The sequence below is a fragment of the Phoxinus phoxinus genome (genome assembly GCF_949152265.1).
Source record: "Phoxinus phoxinus genome assembly, chromosome: 2".
NCBI lineage: Eukaryota > Metazoa > Chordata > Actinopteri > Cypriniformes > Leuciscidae > Phoxinus > Phoxinus phoxinus.
Window position 1 is genome coordinate 44,813,759 of NC_136877.1, and position 24,619 is coordinate 44,838,377.

Genomic DNA, 24,619 nt, shown 5'->3' on the forward strand with positions numbered 1-24,619 from the left:
AAAATGGGATAAAATAGAGTGTATTTTATTTTCTAAATATGCACATTATCAACAGATAGACTTTTGGAAAATTATAGTTATTATACATGAAATGACAGTTTAATGTAATTTAAATGTTTCTTGACTTTTTTTTTCATATATCAGTATACATTAAGCAATGCATCTGTTTTTTTGTTGTTGTTTTTTTTTACTTTATGTAAACAGTTTTCATACCTAAATTGAAAACCCTTAAAGATATGTAACATAATGCTATTTTGTTTAGTAATGCAATGCTTATAGGATATATAACACTTGCTGATATATATATATATATATATATATATATTAGCGAATCAAAAATTAGGCTGTGTCATCTGCACCTGATTCATATTTTCTCTTCTGTAATGCAAACGTAATTGTTTTTAGGGTGTGAGGGACGCTACTGCTTTAAGACTCTATCCGCACATGCTGTAAAAGCTCCTACATCCTGGTACTTTCATCGTTGTCAAGGCACCGAGAGAAAGAAAGGTCCAACGGGAAGAGACTGCAGTGTCCTGAGACCGAGCTTAAAGAAAGTTATGTGTCACAACCAGGTAAAACAAACGCATGCTTCAGCTTCACGCTCTCGGTGTTCTTGTCGCCGAGTGCTTTTACTATAAAGACTCGACAGTCCACGCGCAGACAGACAGACGGACAGCAGCTCGTGAGATAGGCAGATAGGGAAGACAACATTGTCTCTGTCTTACACTGGAAATAGAGACCGCGTGCTCTGTAAAATCACTCCAGTGTTTGTAGGATGCCTTTTATATTGATTTTAAAATATATATTTACCTTTTTGAATAAATAAATACGTAATGTGACATCGAAACGAGAGTTGGGAAGGGACTCACAACAGAAATCATCAGCCTGTGATTGTGAGACAAGATTTAAAGAGACAGTAACATTTTTGTCCCCTATTTGAGCTTTGTTTGAGTTTAGTTAAAGAACCAATGAAGATCATTCACCCAAAAATGAAAATTATTCCATTAATTACTCACAATCAAGTCATTCCAAACCCGTAATATTTTCGTTCATTTTCGGTACACAAAATAAGATATTTAGATAAAACCTGAGAGTTTTCTTTTCCTCTGTTGACAGCTACGCAATCACCACTTTGACACTTCAAAAAAGTTAATAAACTAATCCATATGAATTAAGCAGTTTAGTCCACATTTTCTGAAGAGACATGATCGCTTTATAAGTTGACTAGATTTCATTTTGGCTTCTATTTACATATAAACATTAATAAACTCTCACACATCAGTTGTGATAAAAGGACCTCAAGCATGTTCGCTTGACGTGCAAGAACCAATGAGGTTAATTCTCGTGTTAACCAGCACATTTGATCTTCTGCAAGAACCAATGAGGTTAATTCTCGTGTTAACCAGCACGTTTGATCTTCTGCAAGAACCAATGAGGTTCATTCTCGTGTTACGCCGCACGTTTGATCTTCTGCAAGAACCAATGAGGTTAATTCTCGTGTTACGCCGCACGTTTGATCTTCTGCAAGAACCAATGAGGTTCATTCTTGTGTTACGCCGCACGTTTGATCTTCTGCAAGAACCAATGAGGTTCATTATCGTGTTACGCTGCACGTTTGATCTTCTGCAAGAACCAATGAGGTTCATTCTCGTGTTACGCCGCACGTTTGATCTTCTGCAAGAACCAATGAGGTTCATTCTCGTGTTAACCAGCACGTTTGATCTTCTGCAAGAACCAATGAGGTTCATTTTCGTGTTACGCCGCACGTTTGAGCTTCTGCAAGAACCAATGAGGTTCATTCTCGTGTTACGCCGCACGTTTGAGCTTTTGCAAGAACCAATGAGGTTCATTCTCGTGTTACGCAGCACGTTTGATCTTCTGCAAGAACCAATGAGGTTCATTCTCGTGTTACGCTGCACGTTTGAGCTTCTGCAAGAACCAATGAGGTTCATTCTCGTGTTACGCCGCACGTTTGATCTTCTGCAAGAACCAATGAGGTTCATTATCGTGTTACGCTGCACGTTTGATCTTCTGCAAGAACCAATGAGGTTCATTCTCGTATTACGCCGCACGTTTGATCTTCTGCAAGAACCAATGAGGTTCATTCTCGTGTTAACCAGCACGTTTGATCTTCTGCAAGAACCAATGAGGTTCATTCTCGTGTTACGCCGCACGTTTGATCTTCTGCAAGAACCAATGAGGTTCATTCTCGTGTTACGCCGCACGTTTGAGCTTCTGCAAGAACCAATGAGGTTCATTCTCGTGTTACGCTGCACGTTTGAGCTTCTGCAAGAACCAATGAGGTTCATTCTCGTGTTACGCAGCACGTTTGAGCTTCTGCAAGAACCAATGAGGTTCATTCTCGTGTTACGCCGCACGTTTGAGCTTCTGCAAGAACCAATGAGGTTCATTCTCGTGTTACGCTGCACGTTTGATCTTCTGCAAGAACCAATGAGGTTCATTCTCGTGTTACGCTGCACGTTTGAGCTTCTGCAAGAACCAATGAGGTTCATTCTCGTGTTACGCCGCACGTTTGAGCTTCTGCAAGAACCAATGAGGTTCATTCTCGTGTTACGCCGCACGTTTGAGCTTCTGCAAGAACCAATGAGGTTCATTCCTGTGTTACGCAGCACGTTTGAGCTTCAGCAAGAACCAATGAGGTTAATTCTCGTGTTACGCAGCACGTTTGAGCTTCTGCAAGAACCAATGAGGTTCATTCTCGTGTTACGCAGCACGTTTGAGCTTCTGCAAGAACCAATGAGATTCATTCTCATGTTACGCTGCATGTTTGAACTGCAAGAACGAATAAGGTTTGTTCTCGGGCGTCAAGAAGGTTCTGTTGGGTTTCTGTTTATGTTCGCTGATCAATGTTAATATGTGAATAAACTGATTGTGTCTCTTCAGACAATTAGGACTAAACCTCTCAATTCATATGGATTAGTTTTGAAGCATCAAAGTGGTAGTCTGTCAATCGAGAATACAGAACTGGCTCAGATTCTATTTAAAAGATCTTCATTTGTTTCATGAACGAAAGTCTTACGGGTTTGGAATGAAATAAGGGTGAGTAATAATGACATAATAACATTTTTATTAATTAGCTTATTTATATTATTTCAATTGAATAGTTTAATAAAAAAATTAATTGGACATAGTTTACTCAATGCTCATGTTCAAAACTTTTTGATTTTCTCTTTTCCTTGGAATACAAAAAAATATATTTTGCAGAATGTGCTGGCTGGTTTTTCCAAAACAGTGAACGTAAATGCTATCAAGCTCCAAAAATGCACCAAAAGTCTTTTGAATCTATGAAGAGCAAACTGAAATTTCAGTATTTGATGAAAATCATCCTCGTCATAATTCTTAAAGTTAAAGTTTGTAATCTTGCTGTACTATGTTTTTTTCTTTCTCATAAAGTGATCTGCTGATTCATCTGCAATAACTGAGCCAAGTATGAATAAGTAGTCTCTGTATAAAGTTAAGCTTCCAAAATTAAACTAGGAGTAGTTTTGTAAGTATCTGCTTCACAAAATGTCATGCAATAGTGCACTTCGCAAATCATATGCAGATACTTGTCATATGTTATCAACCGCTCAGAATACAAAACTAAACAAACTTTGGTAAATTACTTGTTTTGCTCCATGTGTGACACTGATATAACATTCATTCATAGTTATTCATATTTCCATATGTTTTTTATAAAAATCAACCTGCAAGCAGTACTAAAATATGATTCCTCATAAAGAGACAGTAACATAAAAATCCTGAAATACCAAGTTCCAGTTGTCTTCAGATATTTCTTGACTAAAGAAGTGACAAAAAATATTGGATAAAGTTTCTTAAAATTTGTTCCCACTTTTTCTGAAGCATAGATCTAAATTGAATTGCTTTAATGTCAATGCTTGCAACTTAAGGCAGTGCTTGATGTTCCTTTTATATTCGTATCAGGATTGCAGACACAGCATGTGGGGCACATTCCCCCGGGGCCCCAGACTTCCTCTTCCCCCCACATACGAGTCTTATTTGTTGTATCTACACGTACTACTTTAGGTTTCACTTAAAATCTGGCATTATGCCCCGTGTATATTACTCTTATGATAAATTGATGGCAAGGTACCTTATTTGTAGATCACTTTGGATGAAAGGATCTGCTAAATTACTAACTGTATTGGAGGGTCCCAAACTGAGTTCATGCCTGTGGACGACTACAGGGACCCCTGAACCCATTGTTTCTTCATGGTCACGTATATCACAATTAAGGACTTTGTCACCAACGAAGTGCACTGTTGGCCCCGTCCTCCATCCTCTCTTTTACGTCCACTATTTTTAACCCTTAATATTCCTATATCATCTGGAATATTTCACATCAAATTTTAATGTGAACTACAAAAGTAAAATTCATCATGACAATCTTTGAATGTTGGCTTGTCAAATCATTGCTTTAATGTTTCAAAAAACTTTTTACAAAAAGTCTAGTTTAGGTTATTTAGGCTTTATGTTGTTTGAATTCTTACACAGTTTGAAATATATATGGCATGTGTATTTGCATCCCTACGTTATTGCTGATGTGTTCTGTGTGGTTGCTATAGCAAATTTTATTATTTTGTTGCTGAAGTGTAGCCTCAAACTTATAGTTGAGTTAGTGAACATTCTGAGATCATCTGTTTTACATACCTGTCTCCCATTATTCATCAAATCAAACTCCTCAAATTTATTAATTCATTAAATGTTTTTGTTTTCCCTACAGGTCACCTACTCTTGTTTTTTCTGAAAAATGGACCGTATGCCTCATGCACTGCATGCAAAATCAATCTAAACTGAAAGACCTTGAGAGACCGCTTCGCTTAAATGAAAGATGTGACACAGAAATTCCGTTTAGACCAGGTTTTGCCCTGCCTAAGAAGACGTAATCCAGCGGTTGATAACCAATCAGCAGCCATGTCATGCAATACTTTCTCTAAACGTCGTTATCAACCAGCAGCAGAGTTTGATGATCTCACTCTCGCCCGCAAAAGGGAGTATTGGAGGAGCAAGAAAAGAGAGCAGAGGGCAAGAAAGTCATCTGCCCAAAAAAAGATAAAAAATGAAAATCTGGGGTTGTGCATGTCCTTTGTTAGTGATAAATCCTCCTTGCAGATTCACAAAGTTGACAATGATCCTACTCTACATAATCATGAACTTGGAGATACTGATGCTCCTAGAAACTCTTCCAGCTCAGGTCTATCAGAATCTGAGTGTAATGCTACCATGGTGCCATGCCAAAAAGATAAATGGTTTCAAAAGACTGAGCTCAGACTTGTCTTACCTAAACTCCCAGAAACAAGCACAAATTCCCTGAAGGGTGTAATAGGCAATACAAAAATAATGTCCTCAGTTACAGGGTCATCAAACACAGATGCTAAAACAGTTGAGTCTCTCTGTCCAATAGGCTACTCAGGGCCTACAACATGCATCGAGTTGCATCCAAACAGCATTCATACTCAAACTAAAACAGGCATGTTATCCCTTAATGGCAAACAATTAGCAACATCTCTACAAAGCCGTGTACCCATGGTTTTACCAGTACACAACAACCAAAATAACCCTCAGAACTGTCTCAGACCCTTGACCTCTGCAGGATGTAAGGTTCGTAAAGAGCAGAGTTTCGTTCGCAGTCACATCTCTAAGAGAAGAACATGTGCCTTTGCTTCAAAGCACAACACCAGAGTGGCGGAAGAAGAGATGGCTGCTAAGCGTAGAGAGAACTGGCGCATCAAAAAGCGAGAACAGAGAGCAAAACGTGCCGCAAAGCTAGCACAGGACAGAGAAAGGAGTCTCGGACAAGGACAATCTTCCTGTATCGTGAATGTTTCGTCTCCTGCAAACAGTAAGGCCTTGAGAAGAATCAACCTCAACTCAGTGAATACCAAATGGCTCAATCAACAGTCAATTGGAGCTAAATTTATTGGTTCTCGGACACAACTACATGTTCAGGACACAAAACCAAACCATACAGCTTCATCCTCTGGTATTTTGCAACCATCCTCGAGTTCTACCCAAGCTCTCAACAAATCCAAAGTGCCCCATTTTGCACATACTCAAAAGAGACGTTGTCGAAAGCCAACAAGGAATTCATTCCTTGGCGCTTCCAAAGTCGAGTCTCCCGAGGATCGGCACGCTAGACAGAAGGAGTACTGGCGAATTAAAAAGCGTGAGCAGAGAGCAAGGCTGTCTACAGCGGTGAAAGCACGATTGAAGGAACAAGGCGCACTTAAGGATCGTGGGAGACGCTGCCACAACAGTTTCAATCAGATGTGTGGGGCTCAAGTAAGCAGAGCAGGTGCATTTGCAAGTTCCTCTGACACAATTGGTGGTTTTATCCAAGAAGATGGCTCGGTGACGGTCTCCACTTTGAAGACAACATCTGAGTCTTCTCTACCTGCAAGTCACGACTTTTCCAATGCGAAATGCATCGGAAAGGTAAGACTCCAGGTTCAAGTAAGTTCGCCCCGATTTTCAGATGCTCCTCCAGTCACAAAGCTAGTTTCCGCTCCATGCAATGTTTCCAAGGCTAATCAAAACTCTCTAGTAAAGTCTAGCTTAGACAGAGGTGCAGTTATGGGCAGTATGACAGTCACCATCCAGTCCGAAACAGAAGAAGAAAGGATCGCTCGTTTGAGGGAGTACTGGAGAATAAAGAAACGAGAGCAAAGGGCTAGTCGGGCTGCCCGGCTAGGAAATGGTCTGCTTAGGTCGAAGGTTTCGGTGTTAAAGCAGAGAGAGCACAACAAGAAGTCAAACAAAAGGGACAGTATTACTTCATCCATTACCAAAACAGTTTGTGACTCTTCAACCAGTACCCTAACCCCAAAAAAAGAACACATCAATCCTGCTATACACGCTGTATTTTCCATCCCAGAAATGACTCCCTGTATCAAAGATGGCAAACCTTCACCCTGTCCATCCTTAGAGTCACGCATTGAACCTCCAGCAGCTGCGAACCATCATGCCACCACTCTTCAGGCTGTGGCCTCCATGAAAAAGCTTCTGGAGGAATCAGTTTACACACCGGAAGACAATAATGCCACTGAAATGCATATTAAGTGTGAAGATGACCTTCTTACATCTGAAGATGCAAAGCCAAATATTTCTTTACAACAAAATGTCTTTTTAGAGTGTGACGTCTCAGAGGATGCAAGCCTTAAATATATCAAATTAAGTCCTCAAGCATTAACCTTAGAGGACACTAGCCATCAAATGTCTTATAACTTCTGCCAAGGTGCTGCAGATGGAAGTCATGCCCTTTCTCCAGTGGCTGTGCAACCTCAGTGCAGAAACACCCAGACGTTCAGTGATGATGGAGCAGATCCCAAGCAGTCCTACCCTTCACAAGCCTGGCAAAATCAGAAGCTTGGCGAGAGCGATGGGCTTCAACGGAAGCGAGAGTATTGGAGGTTAATGAAGAGACAACAGCGGGCCAGAAAAGCCAACGAAGATGCAGCCAAAAATGCAGTTCTTCGCAATCCGGCTCCACAGGTGAGTTGCATTGATGTTTGCTTAGCATTGATGTCAGGTCTGGGTCAAGTGAGTTTTTTTTTTTCCCACACCCCAGTTCCATAATGGTTACATTTATCAATTGTTTTAATTATTTTAAGGAATAAACATAGGGTTAGGGTTATTGGTTGACAAATAATGAGATCATTTTAATAATAAACCAAATTTAAAACAGTTCTCCCAGTAAGGCTTACATATGTGTCTTAATAACTGTTCCCAGTCATTTTGGCATTAACTGTATTTTAAACAAGAATACTGAACAGCAAAAAAACAGTGGTAACATTACATTAATTTACTTTAATAAAATACCACTGACAAACTGCATAATGAACAGTATATCATTAACTATATGTTGTCATATGAACAACTAGTAAGTAACTACCTGATGTAAATCTGAGGCCCTTATCTGGTATTAAGATGCGTTTTGGACGATCGGATCACAAGTAGACATTGGAGACACACTCCCGTTTACACCAGGTGTTTTAATCCGTCTCTTTTGTCCACTTTTGTCCTGATTTCTTTGAGGGGAGGGTCTATGGGCGTTTTTTCTTCTTCAGGTCTTTCGATCTAATTGACAAAATAAGCTTGCGCAGTTTACATATGAACTGAAAAACATACGAAGGGCATCAGCTTTCGTTTCTGGTCAGTAGGCGGAGAGTAGAGACCCCCGTTTAGACCCCGTTTGCACCTGTATTTAGCGTTGTCTACTTGTGATCCGATCGACCAAAATGCATCTTAATACCTACTGTAAATATTTTGTTGAAAGCTGTATGTGTTTGATTCACTTACAAGAACTGACTCATTAGAATCATTTCTGAAATCACACTACACTCCTTTCACAGACTCCCCAGAAAAAAACACCCAGCACAACTCTACTGCTAGCCAGGTCCCAGGACACTTCCACATGCAGACAGATTCCCATTCAGAAGACAAGAAGAACGTGCACCAAATCTGCAGGTTCACAGACGCAGCCTACAGATAAATCAAGAACTCTCAGAAGCCAGATAGTGGTAACAACAAATCCACAAAACGATCCACAGGAGGTTATACGTAGAAGACGCATGCAATGGAGGATCAAGAAACAGGAGCAGAGAGCAAGAAAGGCAGCAAATGTAAGAAAGCTTCGGAAGGCAAAACTCCCTCCACAAGGCCAGGCATCGGTAATTGTTTTTTTTAAACCTTATAGATTTATTTGATCTTATTTATATACAGTACCATTCAAAAGATTGCGGTCAGTAAGATTTGTTTTTAAAGAAATGAATACTTTTATGCAGCAAGGACACATTAAATGGATCAAAATGTCACAGTAAAGACATTTAATAATGTTACCAAAGATTTGTATATAAAATAAAGGCTGTTCTTTTTGTTCTAATTATCAAAGAATCCTAAAAAAATTATTACAATTATCATTGTTTCCACAAAAATCTTAAGTAGCACAACTTCTTTCAATTGATAATCATAAGAAATGTTTCTTAAGGAGCAACTTGGAATATTATAATAATTTCTTAAGGATCATGTGACACTGAAGACTGGAGTAATGATGCTGAAAATTCAGCTTTGATCACAGGAATAAATTACTTTTTAAAATATATTAAAATAGAAAACAGTCATTTTAAAATGATAGAGTAAAAACAGTAATATTATGATTTTTTTTTTGTTTTTGATCAAATAAATGCGGATTATAAGAACATAATAGACTTCTTTCAAGAACAATAAAAATCCTACTGATTCCAAACTTTTGAACTGTAGTCTAATTGCAGATAGAGAAAGGGACTAAAATAAAAACACAATTTCAAAACGGCAGTAACATCCCCTTTTATTCACAGATTTTTCTAAAAGCAAAAAAAACAGACTAAAGTGCAGTACCGCTGTGAGTTTGAGTGGGACTGCAATACCTACGCACGCATCCCACTGATCATGCGTTTGTTTACTTTTGTGACAGATCTGTTGAACCAATTTGTGGTTTGCACAGCGCTGTACAAACGGATCTGCTCTTCACTATCAGGGGCTCACGCATGTAAATGGATCATTTACTCATGTTGTTTCAAACCTCTATGATTTCCTTTTTTCTACTAAACACAAAAAAGATCCGTTTCAACTGTTTTTGCTAATACAATGCAAGTCAACATCGGACCCCACTGACTTTCATTGTATTAGCTAAACACAATGAAATGGTCTTTTGTGGTCCAGAGAAAGAAAGTCATACAGGTTTAAAATTACTTGAGGGTGAGTTTACACTGACATCCAAACATCACAGTATACCAAAACTCTCTAATAATAACACTGCATGCTTTATGTCCCCTGGGAGCCCAGGCTATATCTCAGCACCAGGATTTCACTGACACATGGGGGTAGGCTTTTTTGAATGCGAGCAGTGTTCACGGGGCCCCATGTGGGGCCCCAGCCATACCTCAGCACCAGAATATCACAGAAACATTTTGGAGGCATGTTTGGACTTGGGGCCGTGTAGAGAGGCCATGTGTGGGGCCCCACTGCCTCCAGGAATATATGTGCTCTGGCTTTACTGTAGAGTCATGGAAAACATAGGAAGAATTTTCAGGAAAACATGGTGGTGACGAGCATTGTAATTGATTATGAGTACAATAATAAATTGTCCTGTTTTTCTTCAAAATACATTACCATGGTACATTACCATACTAAATTACCATGCAAAAGGTATGAACATGTACCTCAGTATTGTACGCTTTAGATTACTTTTACTTGAGATAAAGATGGTGGGATACCAGAGTTTTTCTACCTAGTAACTTGACCTGAATATTTGCAGTGAAAGAGGCCCTAAAAAAAGTGTCTTAAATTTGCTGTGGCAGAAATAACTAGACTTCTAGACTATGTAGCAGTTCAACTTAACCGGTTTGACCGTTTTGGTCACACACACCTAAGGTGTGCATGAGAGTGTCCGATGACTTTTTCCTTCTGTTATTGTGGGACACCAGCGAGGAATGTTACCTTGACAGTAAAGATTATTTATTAACTAGCATCAGCTATATAATGTCTTGTGTAAATTAGAATACCATATACTGATAATGTACAACAATACCAAGGTCTCTTAAAAGAGGTTTAGTTAAGTGATATTTATTTTAGGTTCCACGGGGTCGAGTGAGCACTGGTCGACTTCCCCTGGTTGTTCTGGGTAACAATGCAGTGGGGAAAGGAACTGCAATCTGTTTCAAAAGCCTTGAATGTGACGCATATGAGGCCCTGATGTAGGTGCAGAAGGTCCTTAATAATCTGGAACATGCAGGCGAAGGTGCCTTGGAGTGAAGGTTTATTTGTCTGAGCTTAACCCTGTTGCAAATGTGTTTTCTGCCTCTCTGGGCCAGAGACTTAGAATTTGGTCAATCCGCTTTTGTCTCTCTGGCATGGAGACTCGGGACGTGCTGTAGTTGTTATTGTCTTGCTGTACGAAAACTGCTGTACGAGAACATAGTGTTTGTTAATGTCTCTTTTCTCACAGACTGAGACTCAGAACATGGCCGTATCTGTTGCTGCCTCACAAGATGTAGACTCAGAGCATGGACTTTGTTGTTGCCTCTTCCTTCACAGGCCGGAGACTCAGAATGCTGTTAATCTGTTAATGTCTCTTCCCTCGTGGGCTGGAGAGAGACTCAGAAATTGGTGTGTCTGTTACTGTCTCTCTGGACGAGCGATGTGTTTATTAATGTCTCACCTTTACAGGCCACAGACTCAGAACAAGGTTGTATCTGTTAGAGTCTCTCTGGACAGACCGGAGACTCAGAACAAGGAGTGTATGGGCCCTATTTTAATGGATCTAAGCCCATGGTCTAATTCGCAGGTCGCAATTGCACGTAAGGCGTGTCCAAATCCACTTTTGCTAGTTTAACGACGGGAAAAATTGTTGGCGCACGCGGCGCATGGTCTAAAAGGGTTGTCCCTATTCTCTTAATGAGTAATTGGTGTGTTTTGGGCATAACGTGAAATAAACCAACCAGAGTCTCTTCTACCATTCCCTTTAAAAGCCAGTTGCGCTCGCGCCATGGCGGATTGCTATTTACATGACGAAATTTGCTGTCTCCAGAGCGCAAACGGATCTGCTCGTGGACGAGGTTAAAGTGCGCAAGCTGGATTCCTCCATATCTTTATATACACAATATTAATCTATTACATTGTAATCCTTTTATTTTTTATATTTGGCTAGTTTGTGTGCTACTTGCGCGTCCCTGTGTGTAATGCAGAGTGTACGCGCGTTGTGGACCCGCCGATAGGCACACATTACTAACGCGCTCTTTAAATAACAAAAAAATATTGCGCCATTGACTTTGGACCAGGTTTTTGTTGGTCAATGGCGCAGTCTATTTCTGTTGCCTCAAAATAGCATTGCGCCAACAATGCGCCTGAACACACCTCATTTTCAGACTAGCACGCCCATGGGCGCATAAATAGGCGCAAATCCATTTGCTGTTTAAACAACGTGGCGCAGGACGTGAAAATGATAACTGCGTCGGGCTGAAACTAGCAAAAAACATTTGCGTCGCGCCTGGTGCTGCATTGCGTCGGGTGTATAAGAGGGCCCTATATGTCGAAAGGGTACAGTTATCCCTTTCTGATGAAGAGGAGATTGTAATTGGGCGCTTCTCCATTCCAGTGCTATGATTGGCTACTGGCATCAGAGGAGAGACACACAGTGTGGTCCACCCTTTATTCTCCTGTAGAACTCATTTGCATAATCTAAAGCACACAGTTAGAACAGTGTCTTAAAAGTTTTACCAATGCATTTCTCATTGTCCAAACCACCACCAGAATACCTTTGGCAATGGTCTGAACACATGGAGTCCAAACATGATGGAAAAAGATGTAACTGTCACAATGAAATCATTTGTACATTAACAGCTGAGTTTGTGTAAGATGTTGTTCTACAAATAGCTGTCACTGAGAATACTAATTTCTCTGAATAGGTATGAAATGGATGTTGTGGTTTACATCAGTTTCCATACATGGTTATGAATGGATTTGGATGTATTATTTTGTTTCATGCGCCACTGCTGCATCCATAATGTCATATGGCATTTTTATTGTACTAAGAAGTGATCAGTGTCAAGATGTGTGAAGAAACTGAATGTGAACCAATGAGAAGTTCTGTCCTTCCAGGGCTTGGTCCTAGAGGTCTTCTCCCTGTCCTATGAGAGCTATCGGACAGTTGTCCTAGCATCCTAATCTGATGGTGTTGAACATTTGTTTGTCCACCAAGATCCAGTCAAAATGTAGCAAACCTTTCTCCACTGTTGCGGTCAGAGAGGAATCCCATCATAAACCTGGGGCCTGGAATGTGTTGTTCAACCACTTCATCTTGCATTTACTCATTAAACTTACAAGGAGCATGTTTAAGATTAGTTGTTGCCATTCGCTGACTACAGTTGATGTTTGAAAATTAAGTCACTTGATGTTTATTATCCTTACCTTTTTATTATTTATCTTCCTAGGGTCAGAACACCACCAGTTTCGGATCAGCAGTTGTTCAGAGGTGAGTAGTCGGAAAAACACATTTGTTTTTAATAAGTTACACTAGTTTTTATAAAAGTTATCACTTTTATACACTACTGTTTAAAAGTTTGAGGTCTGTAAGATGATATATATGTTGGTTTTGAAAGAAGTCTCTTGGTGTGAGCATAAGACTACATTTATTTTATCATAAATAATAATGTTGGTTTCTTTTTCAAACAGCATCAAATCAGAAGACCAGCTGGGCTACTTAGCTGAGCCATGTCAAACTGCACTCCAAGGTTTTTTACATTAATTTTCTAATACACACAATTAGTTTGCCAAACAGTTTAAATGATTATCTGGTAACTGCTATTACTGTATCTTTTACCACATTTAAGAGGAGTCAAGCGTTGCACCAAATCATGCAATGGAAGGACCTTTATCACAGGCCGACTGGAGAAACGTTTTCCTCATGGACTGTGATCCTGTCAACCCGTTGTTGGTGTGTATGGTTTGTGGAGAGCAGCAGTACTCCCTCAGTGTGGACGGGGCGAAGACTCACATTGAGGAGGTGCATCCTAATACACTATCATTGGGAGAGCTTGAACGTCAAGGCATTCTGGATGCCTGGGATAAACAGGTGGCCGTCCGCGAGCACTTCATCACACACCAGCTTCAACAGCGACGCAGAGCTCCTACAGGTAACAGGGAGATCTACATTCAGTCTGGCTTAGAAAATAAGAAATAATTCATTTTATGATTCATTTTTCTGAACAGAGTTTCAACTGCCCGGTTAAACCTGAAGCTAAACACGTGAGTGACCGGACAGATGACAGTCGAGATGAAACGCATTATTTTATTCTGCTGCATTAACTGCCTTTATGAACCTGAGATGAGCCAAGTAATGGCTGATTTATTTATTATTATGGGTATTACTTTTCTTAAACAAATACCAATTGTACACTAAATATATACTATATTTATCATTTGATCAACTGAGACCTGATTTTAAATATTGTTTTCCTGCCTTATTGATCTTCCTAACACAAATGTGTGTAAAGATTGTTTTCTTATGAATTGTAAGTACTACTATACTATTATAGTCATATGTAGTAGATTAATATCTTTTTTAGTGATAGGTTATTAAAATGTTGATTTTACCCTTTTCTTGCTGATGAGCTCAACTGAGCCTCATTAAATGTACTTTTTAATTCTGGTAATATTCAGAGCCGTGCAGGACCTGTAAATGAGGTTACACAATAAGATATGTAAAAACATTCTCACATGCACAAACAATTAGAATATATATGTTAAGAATTGCATTTTGATCATGTGTTTTCAGTATCTGTACATATTGTGCAATTTGCAAAAAAAAATGTATTTTCTTTTTGTAATAAATTGTTGCACTGCATAATGTATATATTATTTTGATATCTTTATTTTAATCTTCATTCATTTACCCTTTTTTGACTTTCCATAACGTTTTTTTATCTTAAGAATTAAGAATGAATAGGGTATTGATTGTTCTTCCTCATGACAGTTTATAAATGTACAATGAAATACAATTTATGTTGGACATATCTATACACATAGAAAACAGGTTTGAAAAAAAGCACAAGAATTAGAATCATCAAAGGTCATTTATTGTTTAACAAACATAGTTTGTTAGTCTTTAAAGTCAATGCCAAGTAAAATTTAAAAAAAAAAAACTGCTTCCCTCTTCAGTCCACATCTGTTGTACCTAATAAGTCATTTTGCACCTTTTGTTTGCTTGTCTGTAATTTAAAATGTGTTAACTAGCTTAGCATGCCCTTTATATGCATCTTTTTATGACCGAGATGTTGCTGAATATTGCAGTGATTGCTTAGAAGTTTGGCTAAAAATATGTCTACTTTTCTTAGAATAGTAAAACTAAAATTGTTCTGAACACTAATACTTAACTTAAAATGAGCACTAAAAAACAGAAATTATATTATATAAAAAAATGCACATAAAATCAAATCATTGGAGAAATGTTTATTTTATTGCACTGCCAGATCAGGTTATGACGCATTTTTCACACTTACACATCATAAAACAACTTTGCATAATGTAGACAGATATCAATTCAAAAATAGTGTGGAACTGGTAAAACATCAGTACCTGGTAACTAAATTAAATAATTTTAGATCCATGTTATGCTACCACACTCTAGTAGATCTCAATTGAGGTCTTAAATGCATGGAATTGTGAAACAACTCTCACTGGTTCACTCTTTGTGAGCGCTGTGGTTCATCCTCAATAATTTGATCTATTTCAACCTCCTGCTCAGGGGTTTGCTGAGCATCCGACGAGGTTTGCAGCTCTCGAGGTCCAGATTCCAGACGGAACACAGTGGGGATCTGGCCCAATATGGGACAGGTCTCCTGTAGACCAGAAATCCACTGAGACAGAGTGGCTTGGTCACCCTGACCGGCCATACACATGGCGTAAACCAGCCCCTCTTCCACTGCAGGGTCAAATGAACAGACATCAATGTGTATAATTGGTGCTATGCAAATCACTTCATTCAAGCCAAGTTGACAATGCAATATGTGTCTCACCGTCATCCACATAGAAACTCTCATCATCACCCATGTCTCTTTCCAGGTCGAGTTCCACTCGCTGAGGATAGAAGAGACTCTGCTCCGGACCAATCAGCTCGGGGTCAACGTCTTCCTCAACAACCTACAAGAAAATCAGACGCTAATACATAATCCAGAATGTAAATTCATTCTTAATTGTATTATTATGTAACGTCGTATACTTTTAAGTATTATGTATTAAAGAGGCCATATTATGCCCTTTTACAAAGTCTTGATTTTGGTTTTGGGATCTACTAGAATAGGTTTTCGTTCTTGAATGTTTAAAAAACACATTATCTATCAAGTTTCAAGTTTGTATTTATTTATATAGCACATTTAAAAACAGCAAACAGGGCTGACCAAAGTGCTGAACAATACACAAAATAAAGAACAAGGACAAACCACACATTCATGACAGAAGCTCACAGTGAATTAAAAACTAAAGAAAAAATAGGTAATAAGAGAGGATTTAAAAACAGTTAGAGATTGAGCCGCTCTGATGTAAACCGGAAGGCTGTTCCACAGCCTAGGGCCAGCAATCGCAAAGGCTCTGTCCCCTCTATTCTTTAACCGTGATCTGTGGACCGCCAAAAGTCTCTGATCAGGTTTCGTGTGGGATTGTGTGGACAGAGTAGCTCAGAAAAATCGTAAATAATATTTATCACATATTTGACATTGTTGCAGCACCTCTCTTCCCAGTCTGTCAGTATCGCTCTGTTTAGTTCCTGTCTCTATGAAGCCCCTCCTTCTGAAAAGCACAATTTGCTCTGATTGGTCAGCTGGACAAGTGTGTTGTGATTGGTCAACCGCTTTGATCATGTTTCAGAAATGTCACGCACCTTACCAAAACCACGACTTTTAACACACTATTAACGCAACTCTTCCAGGCCTTTACTTCGCGTACGACTTGGGTGGGAATTAGGGGCCGTTCGCATGACGTCAAAACTTTATGTGTTTTGGTCATTCATGTACACAACAACAGCGTTTTAGGGGCCTATAAACGCAAACTTTTGAAATTGGTTTCAAAATGCACGTTTTTGAAAATTAAACCGGTATCGTCTCCGTTTAAACTACAAAAATGTGAATTTGTGAAAACGGTGACGTCATGCGCATGCGTATTATGTGTTCAGTCCATAGGCGCGTAGTGTTTCTTTAACAAAGTGACATCGCCAACTACTGGCCTGGCATGCAAGATGCAGAATTTTTAGACAGTTTCGCAGATCCGTGTGAACGGGAAACGTTTTGTTAACGTGGTCGCCTGTACATGAACAAAGCAAAGGACAACCTTTTCTGTTTTTAGTATTTCGTTTGTCGTGTAAACTACCCTTATTTAAATAAAGAAAATTAGACGTGTTTGTTCCCGGAAGAAAACTAAAGACTACAATGAAGGTGTTTTAGGGAGTTAGGGAGCACTAATACAGAGAAGAACTCCCATTGGAGTGACTTTGTGCTTTCCTTTGTGGGCATCATCTGGTCATGGGATCAGAGTGGGCACTTTAATGGGCTGAATGTGGGCCTCAGTTCGGTTGCACATTATTGTTTATCTAAGGGTCCCATGTGAGTGAAGAATAACACATTTTAAGAATCTATTTCAGATATGCTTCCTTAGATAAACGTCACGGTGAAGAATACTGATTTTAGCATTTGAGGCATAGATGAAGATTAAGTCAAGCAATTCATGTGTCTGACATTAGCTCTTGTCTTTATGCACTTCCTGACCATTAAGCTCAAGATACAGCGGTGCCTTTGTCTCTATGATAATGTTAAGGTTTGAGCAATCAAGTCCGGATGATTGGATTAGCAATACAATAGAGTGAATAACTTCTGATTGGCGTTTCTTTTGAGCAATCTAGATAATCTGCCATGCCAAACAGTTTTTTGCTGGATAGAATCAACTCCTCCCTACTTTCGTATGATTTGTTTGAATTTGTCTCCACCCCCAGAAGTCCCTCCTCCTAAAATGGCTATAAGATACCAGGTATATACTGTTTAGATCAGACTGTTTTGGACAACCTGCAGACACGCTCAATAAAGAATAACTTCTGCTTGAACGTGATTCCAACGTCTCCTGGCCTTTGCTTAGAAGGAGGAAAAAGTTTCCTACATGAGACACATTTGAGTTATATTAGGCTATAATTTTTATTGTTTTGTTTTGTTTTTTTGCAGCTGATTTGGTTTATTTCATAGACTGTATTTAAAAAAAAGGAGCTGATGGACACATTTCTCTGGATCAAAAATCCTCATGGAAATGTTGGCTGGGTTGTAACTTTGCAGAGCTTTTCATTCTCAAACAGCAACATTACACAGTAAAGAAAGTTGAAAATGTAAAAAAAAAAAGCATAATAGGTCCTCTTTAAGGAAATTCTTTAAATGCCATCATTAGCCCAGTTATAGTACCTTTTCCTCAGGTGGTATAGGGTCTGCCTTAAGTAGGAAATAATGAACACAAGTCTTCCTGAGCCACAGTGGAAATGGGCCTTCCACATACACAGGCCTACAGGGATTGTGTTTAGCCAGAAGAGAGCGCTGGTCTGGACTTTGAATACCTAATAACAAGCAAGAAACAATGGGCTTGGTTTTGTGTGCAATTTCCATTTAAATTGAAAAATTGATATTCAGTCACTTGTTTTACACTTTGTATTCCAAAATAGAAATGTTTCTTATAAAAGCATTACATTTGGTTCTTAGCACAATGATACTTAAATGAATACTTTATGTTAAATACAAGTTTGACCGCATCAAGAACGCCAAACGTGGTGTAAATTTCTTAATATTTTCTGTACAGATGAGATAAAGATGACATGCATTTAACCCAGGATATTTATTAACACTCTGGGGTCGGCAAACGCGCCGGTGCGTTTTGCTGGGGTTTTTTCCACATAGCAGCAACATAGACTTAAAATACTCTGTCATTTATGGTCGTATAAATAAAATTAATACATGATTATAAACTAAAGAGGGTCTTCTATTATTGGTGTACACTCACATTAACATCAAAACCTTGTGTTTTTGTCAAATAAATCAAATAAACAGGGTGCGCTAAGAGCTACATACCTAGAATATGGGGACGTGTGACTTCTTGTCCTGTCTCTGTGATGTCTGTTGACGGATACTACAAAGAGTGAAATAAAGCACATTTATCAGACTGAAAAGCATTTATTTCTAGAAACAGTTCAAATATACACTACCGTTGAAAAGTTTGGGGTCAGTTTTGTTTTTAAAAACATTAATACTTTTATTCAGCAAGAACACATTATATTGATCAAAAATTACAGTACAGGCATTTATATTGTTACTTAATCCCAAAAAAGTATGACAGTTTCCACAAAAATATGAATGTTTTCAATATTGATATTAATAAGAAACATTGGTAACACTTAACAATGAGTTTCCAGTTGTTAACATTATTTAACTACATTAGTTAAAGGGATAGTTCTGTCGTTCTCTTGTAGATCAATGCTGTCGTCATTCACACACCCTCAAGTTGTTCCAAACCTGTGTGAATTTCTTACTTCTGTTGAACACAAAAGAAGATATTTTGAAGAATGTTGGCAACCAAACTATTGACGGTAGCCATTGACTTCCATATTAGGAAAAAAGATACTATAATGGAAGTCAATGGGTGCTGTCAACCAACTGTTCTGTAAAGGGGTCATGAACTGGCTTTTTATATTTTTTTTATATTGTTGTCTGAGGTGCACTTATGACGTTTGCTTGGTTTTTACATTTAAAAACATCAAAATGAATAAGTAATAGGCTATTTTCTACCCTGGTTTTGAACCTAGCTCCTGAAACACTAAGGTTGTTATGGGCTTCAATGGAATTAAACGCCCACTGCTATGATTGGATAACAGCTTTGCATATTATAATGAGTTTAATGTAATGCGTGAATCGGTGGGTGGGGCTAAACAGGCGATGTTGAAGTAGGCGTTGATCTTCTTCTGCGGAGGCGGTGTTTGATAGCCTTTGACCTCATAGATCCCTACTTTGAAAAACCTGTCGTTCGCTGTGCCTGGTGTCAATAAAAGCTTTCATTGGACTAACAAGGAAGTTTTCAGTTCTGAAACTTATAGGATATTCTTATAGTATGATGACCTCTTATATGTCAAAAGCTCAAGGAAAATTTTATTTCTCAGTTCATCACCCCTTTAAAATACGTTCTTTTGTGTTCAGCAGAAGAAATAAACTCACATAGGTTTGGAACAACTTAATGTTCATTTTAAAATTTACTAGTACATTATTAAAATCAAAAGTTGTATCTGTAAATTAGTTTAATGGATCTGTAAAATATTATTTAATGGACCTGCGATAACGAACTAACAAAGAAGTGTTTTATATCTAACATTAACTACGATTAATAAGTGTGAACTAAATGGAACCAAATAGAACCTTATTGTAAAGAACGGAAATTATCCTTAAGCATCAATTCATCATATTTGAATGATTTCTGAAGGGTCATGTGACACTGAAGACTGGAGTAATGATGCTGAAAATTCAGCTTTGATCACAGGAATAAATTACATTTTCAAATATTATGACAGAAAAAAGTTGTAATAATAGTTATAAATATTTTAGATAAAAATCAAATTGAGCATAAGAGACTTCTTTGAAAAACATTAAACAATTTTATAGACCAGAAACTTCTGAACAAGTTTTGTTTGAAGAATAAACAATGGTAACTAAGGTCTTTATGACCGCTCAAAGCAGTAAATTAAAGGATCACCTGATAGATTGTTACTTTAGCATCCAGGTCATCTGCAATCCGGGTAAGACTGAACCGAGCGAGTTCTACTGGGTCACCGGGGAGTACGTGTGGGACGGGGAAGGGGTTTGCGTGCTTGAATCTGGGAAACCAGTACATGATACGCTGGTACTTCCTCATGGGATGACTCTTTTCCCCGAATATCTGAGCCAATAAAACCTTGGTCTCTACATTGGGTATGATCCCTGTTAAAATGAAGAAGGAAATCATTAAAACAATGCACCAGTTTCGCTTTCTCTCTTACAAAAACACACACACACACACACCATAATTCTCGATCTGCTCCAGCAGCTGTACTCCACACTCTTGCTGTCTCGGGTAATGGTTGAACATCCTCTGTATGAAGTTCTGTGGCACAAACACCTCTTTCGGAAACACGTCTAGGAGTTTGTTGTAAACGGCAATGTCTCGTTCTACTCCAAATTCTGGCATCTTCTTCAGGGCAGCATAAATAAACTCCACGTGTCCTCTTCGCCGAATGTCCGCTTTGTTGAAAACATCCACGACCCTGTTAAAATCAGCCTTGGTATTTGAGTCTCTAGCAGCTCGCTCGAATAAATCATCATGTGTGATCAAAGATTTGTCTTTGTGCTGCGTCGGATGTTCAACTGCCTTTTCAAACTCTGTCCGGTTTGGACGACTCGTGGTACAAACTGCACTGCAATGGAAAGACCTCAAAAACTTGGGAGGGGGAAAAAAAGGACAGAAGAACACAGGCATTAATGCAGGTGCCCACAGACTGTAAAGCAGCATTATTCAGAGGTAAGCAGATACCTGGCCATTGCTGTGCTGTGATCCAGGGGTTTGCAGATGTGCTCCACCAGGCAGGATCACTCGTTGTACAGGTGTCCCCAGAAACCGCGTAACGCACCCAATGCACTGGATCCGAAACAGATGACGAGGAGCGTTCATGATTATGGCATCACAAACCACAGCAGATGGATTACAAATGTACTGAAATTAACCTAGAACGGAAAAAAACATACACAAACATCACTATCAGAGTATTACTATATATTTTAAATGTAATCATTTATCCATTTATATCTATATTATCTTAGAGAAATTAGTAAATGTATAATACAATAATAATAATAATACATTATTGTCACATATATTATCTATCTATCTACAAATCTATCTATCTATCTATCTATCTATCTATCTATCTATCTATCTATCTATCTATCTATCTATCTATCTATCGGTATCTATCTACCGGTATCTATCTATCTGCCCTATAATTTTAGGTTAATTAGTAATTATATAGTGCAAAACCAATCACATTATTGTGCGTCTGTCTGTAGGTCTGTCTGTCTATCGATATTCTACCTATCTATCTGTTCGTTAATCTTAGGTTAATTAGTAATTAATTATATAATGCATAAATTATCAAATTATTGTGCATCTATCTATCTATCTATCTATCTATCTATCTATCTATCTATCTATCTATGCATGTTTGTCTATCTATCTATCTATCTATCTATCTATGCATGTTTGTCTATCTATCTATATGTCTATCTATCTATGCATGTTTGTCTATCTATCTATCTATCTATCTATCTATCTATCTATCTATCTATCTATCTATCTATCTATCTATCTGTCTGTCTGTCTGTCTGTCTGTCTATATCTGTCTGTCTCAGAGAAATATAATTATAGCCTATAGAAGTAATTATATAATTTAAATCACATTATTGTGGCATTTACAACTGACTTTTTCTATAAATGTAATTAGCCTATACAATAAAACTATGAGATAAAATGCAAGGAAACGCTAAATAACACTTTATCAATACTCACGTTCACTAAAACCACTCAGATTTCATTCTGCTGTCAAGTCTCCTTCAAACACGCACCGGCTGGTTTCCTGGTGCGTCGTCGTTCACCTTCCCCCCACCCCTGAAACGTCACGAAGAACGTTCCACTCCCATTGGTTCCGTGTCATTCACGCAATCAGCACTAGATGGCAGAACGGTATTGGGTGAAAAACTAGATGAAGCTGTCAAAGTTATGTTTTTACTTTTTCTTTAACCGGGGTTTGTAAGGAGGGAAACTGTACAGAAACGAAGTAGAGCGACATATTTCAGTTTCGCTTCGTGCAGTTAAATGGATAAATGTAGGAATCTCACGCACTCAATCAACTTCACATGGACGCGGTTCCTGGAGTGAGTTAAACCCAGCCCGCGAGATCGTGCACTTGCCTCATGCGACAGATACACTGTCTGCTCATTTCCTGGATTCGTGATTTCACAGTTACGACAACTTCTGCAATCTTCAGTGGGTTCTCGTGTGTGTCCCGCAAGCAAGCTCTTGGCGATGCTGTTGACAGCATTTATGGAGACATGCATTGCTTTTCTGCCAATGGGATACCTTACACTAGTTTAATCCAATATTCGCGAGATCTTTAAGGAGTGTTTAACTCAGACATGGATGGATCAACGAATAGTCTTGGTGAGTTTCTTATTCTTTATGTCTATAAAATGGAAATATAAACGTTAAACAGAGTTTATTGTTGTAGAACCAACGAACAAACGCTTTGGAAACAACATTTCTGAGTTCACATTTGTAATCATGCCAATACATATGCTACCAGTATTTACACATGTGAAGTTTGTTTACTGTCAAAACATTTAAAACTGATTTTTTGGGGGGAGTGGGTGTGAGTAAAAAACTGACACTATCAGACTTCCCTCGCAAAACAATAAGTTATATTCCATGGTAACCAGGTCTTCGACAACTTTAGGCGATATTATTTAATGGCAAAACTGCATCTTAAACAAGCTTAAACTGGTTTTCTGGTCCTAGTTGATCTGCTAGCCTGGCTAGGCAAGCTGGTTTGAAAAAGTGCACAAAACCACCCTAAAACCAGACAACATCAGGCCTGGTCTGCCTGAGAGACCAATACACTGTTTTAGAGCACTGGCAATAAAACTTAGATTTAAGATTTAAGAGAAATTATGATAACGTCTAACACTGAGGGTCCCATATTCATTTATTATTCTTTTTAAGTAACACTAGCAGTAGAAACTGTTTTTTTTTGTTTTTTTGTAGTCTAGGCTATTGTTTAGGCTACCATAGTTAATTTCTGGAAATTCACTCAGAAGTTTTTATGTGAGTTCTGGGAAGAGATTGTGCAGCCATTTGTGTACTATGGGATATCAAATGAATTCAAAATACATTTTTCTATAAGCATGTTTTAGTTTGAATGCCATTCAGTCTTAAATGACACTGACACAACAACAATGGCTGCAGTTCATTGCGTCATTTTTGTCAAACAAACTCGAGCCAAGTCTCGCTTCCTCTGTTGGCCTTCATGGTTATCTCATCAATCTGTCTCCTTCCCAACTTTCAATGTTTCTGACACTCTATGGCAAGCCTTTTTTTTACAGTCAATTGTTAACACTGAATAGTGTCATTTTTATGATTGGCTAATCCAAAACTATTTAACTCTTCATTAGCTACCATCCCTTATTTATTAAATACTTGTTCTTTTTCTCAGTAGAGACTAGTATCTTTTCAATTAGCCACTAGTAGTTTTTCATTACATACTAGTGTTTATTATAGTCACTTACCAAATAGCGACAACTATTCGACTTGCTGCTGGTACCTATTCCAGTTTCACTAGAACTTATTTATTAGATACTAGTAGTACCTCTTTATGACACCCTGATATCCATCTCAGTACTTGCTTGTAACATTTCAGTAACACTTTATTTTACAGTGTCCTTGTTACATGTTACATGTAGTTGCTGTAGTAATAACAGTAAATTATGTATAATTACATGCAACTAACCCTAAACCAACCCCTAACCCTAACCCTATAGTAAGTATGTAGTTAATTATTTGGTAACACTTTACAATAAGGTTCACTACATTAGTTAACATTACCAAATAATGAACTGCACTTATACAGCATTTATTCATCTTTGTTAATGTTAATTTCAACATTTATTAATACTTTATTAAAATCTTGTTAACATGAGTTAATACACTGTGAACTAACATGAACTAACAATGAACAGCTTTATTCATATTAACTAACATTAACAAAGATTAATAAATACTGTAACAAATGTATTGCTCATTGTTAGTTCATGTAAGTTAATACATGAACTAATGTTTAATAAATGAACCTTATTGTAAAGTGTTACCAATTATTTTTACTCAGTAATTAAATGTAACAGACACCTTAAAATAAAGTGTAACATTTGTGTAACATTTCTCACCTCACTAGTTACAGTTTTGTTCTAGTCATACG

The 24,619-nt window shown here is 38.2% G+C and overlaps 3 protein-coding genes across 6 annotated transcripts in view; 2 read left to right on the plus strand and 1 right to left on the minus strand.

The window, feature by feature from the left end:
* Positions 1–405: 405 nt before the first annotated feature.
* Positions 406–14,676, plus strand: LOC307011416 (uncharacterized protein). Of its 2 annotated transcripts, XM_079637047.1 has the most exons (7): positions 406–572; positions 4,745–7,512; positions 8,373–8,690; positions 12,990–13,030; positions 13,231–13,289; positions 13,389–13,691; positions 13,768–14,676. In XM_079637047.1, the coding sequence occupies exons 2-7, from the start codon at positions 4,846–4,848 to the stop codon at positions 13,785–13,787; spliced, it is 3,408 nt and encodes a 1,135-aa protein (XP_079493173.1). In that variant the 5' UTR covers positions 406–572; positions 4,745–4,845; the 3' UTR covers positions 13,788–14,676. The 2 variants fall into 2 exon arrangements, with proteins under 2 accessions (XP_079493173.1, XP_079493172.1); XM_079637046.1 differs by lacking the exon at positions 13,768–14,676 and having other exon boundaries at positions 13,389–13,756.
* On the minus strand, positions 14,614–22,669 carry ecsit (ECSIT signaling integrator). Of its 2 annotated transcripts, none has more exons than XM_079637122.1 (9): positions 22,563–22,669; positions 22,162–22,320; positions 21,130–21,320; positions 20,622–21,036; positions 20,317–20,540; positions 18,648–18,705; positions 17,991–18,139; positions 15,573–15,696; positions 14,614–15,478 (listed from the first exon to the last, which is right to left on the minus strand). In XM_079637122.1, the coding sequence occupies exons 3-9, from the start codon at positions 21,265–21,267 to the stop codon at positions 15,231–15,233; spliced, it is 1,356 nt and encodes a 451-aa protein (XP_079493248.1). In that variant the 5' UTR covers positions 21,268–21,320; positions 22,162–22,320; positions 22,563–22,669; the 3' UTR covers positions 14,614–15,230. The 2 variants fall into 2 exon arrangements, with proteins under 2 accessions (XP_079493248.1, XP_079493249.1); XM_079637123.1 differs by having other exon boundaries at positions 22,495–22,669.
* Positions 22,646–24,619, plus strand: part of eml3 (EMAP like 3) — a 45,783-nt gene continuing 43,809 nt past the window's right edge. For both annotated transcript variants that reach the window (XM_079637069.1, XM_079637070.1), the window contains exon 1: positions 22,646–22,812. In XM_079637069.1, the coding sequence (XP_079493195.1) occupies positions 22,788–22,812 (25 nt within the window). In that variant the 5' untranslated portion in view covers positions 22,646–22,787. The remainder of the gene's footprint in view (positions 22,813–24,619) is intronic.

Coding starts and splice junctions, on each gene's coding strand:
- LOC307011416 (XM_079637046.1), top strand. CDS start 4,846: ATGAAAGATGTGACACAGAAATTCCGTTTAGACCAGGTTTTGCCCTGC. Junction 13,031..13,230: donor GGATCAGCAGTTGTTCAGAG/GTGAGTAGTCGG, acceptor TTTTTCAAACAG/CATCAAATCAGAAGACCAGC. Junction 13,290..13,388: donor ATGTCAAACTGCACTCCAAG/GTTTTTTACATT, acceptor ACCACATTTAAG/AGGAGTCAAGCGTTGCACCA.
- ecsit (XM_079637122.1), bottom strand. CDS start 21,267: ATGAACGCTCCTCGTCATCTGTTTCGGATCCAGTGCATTGGGTGCGTT. Junction 18,706..20,316: donor CTAAAGTAACAATCTATCAG/GTGATCCTTTAA, acceptor CACTCTTTGTAG/TATCCGTCAACAGACATCAC. Junction 18,140..18,647: donor CACACGTCCCCATATTCTAG/GTATGTAGCTCT, acceptor GCTTGTTATTAG/GTATTCAAAGTCCAGACCAG.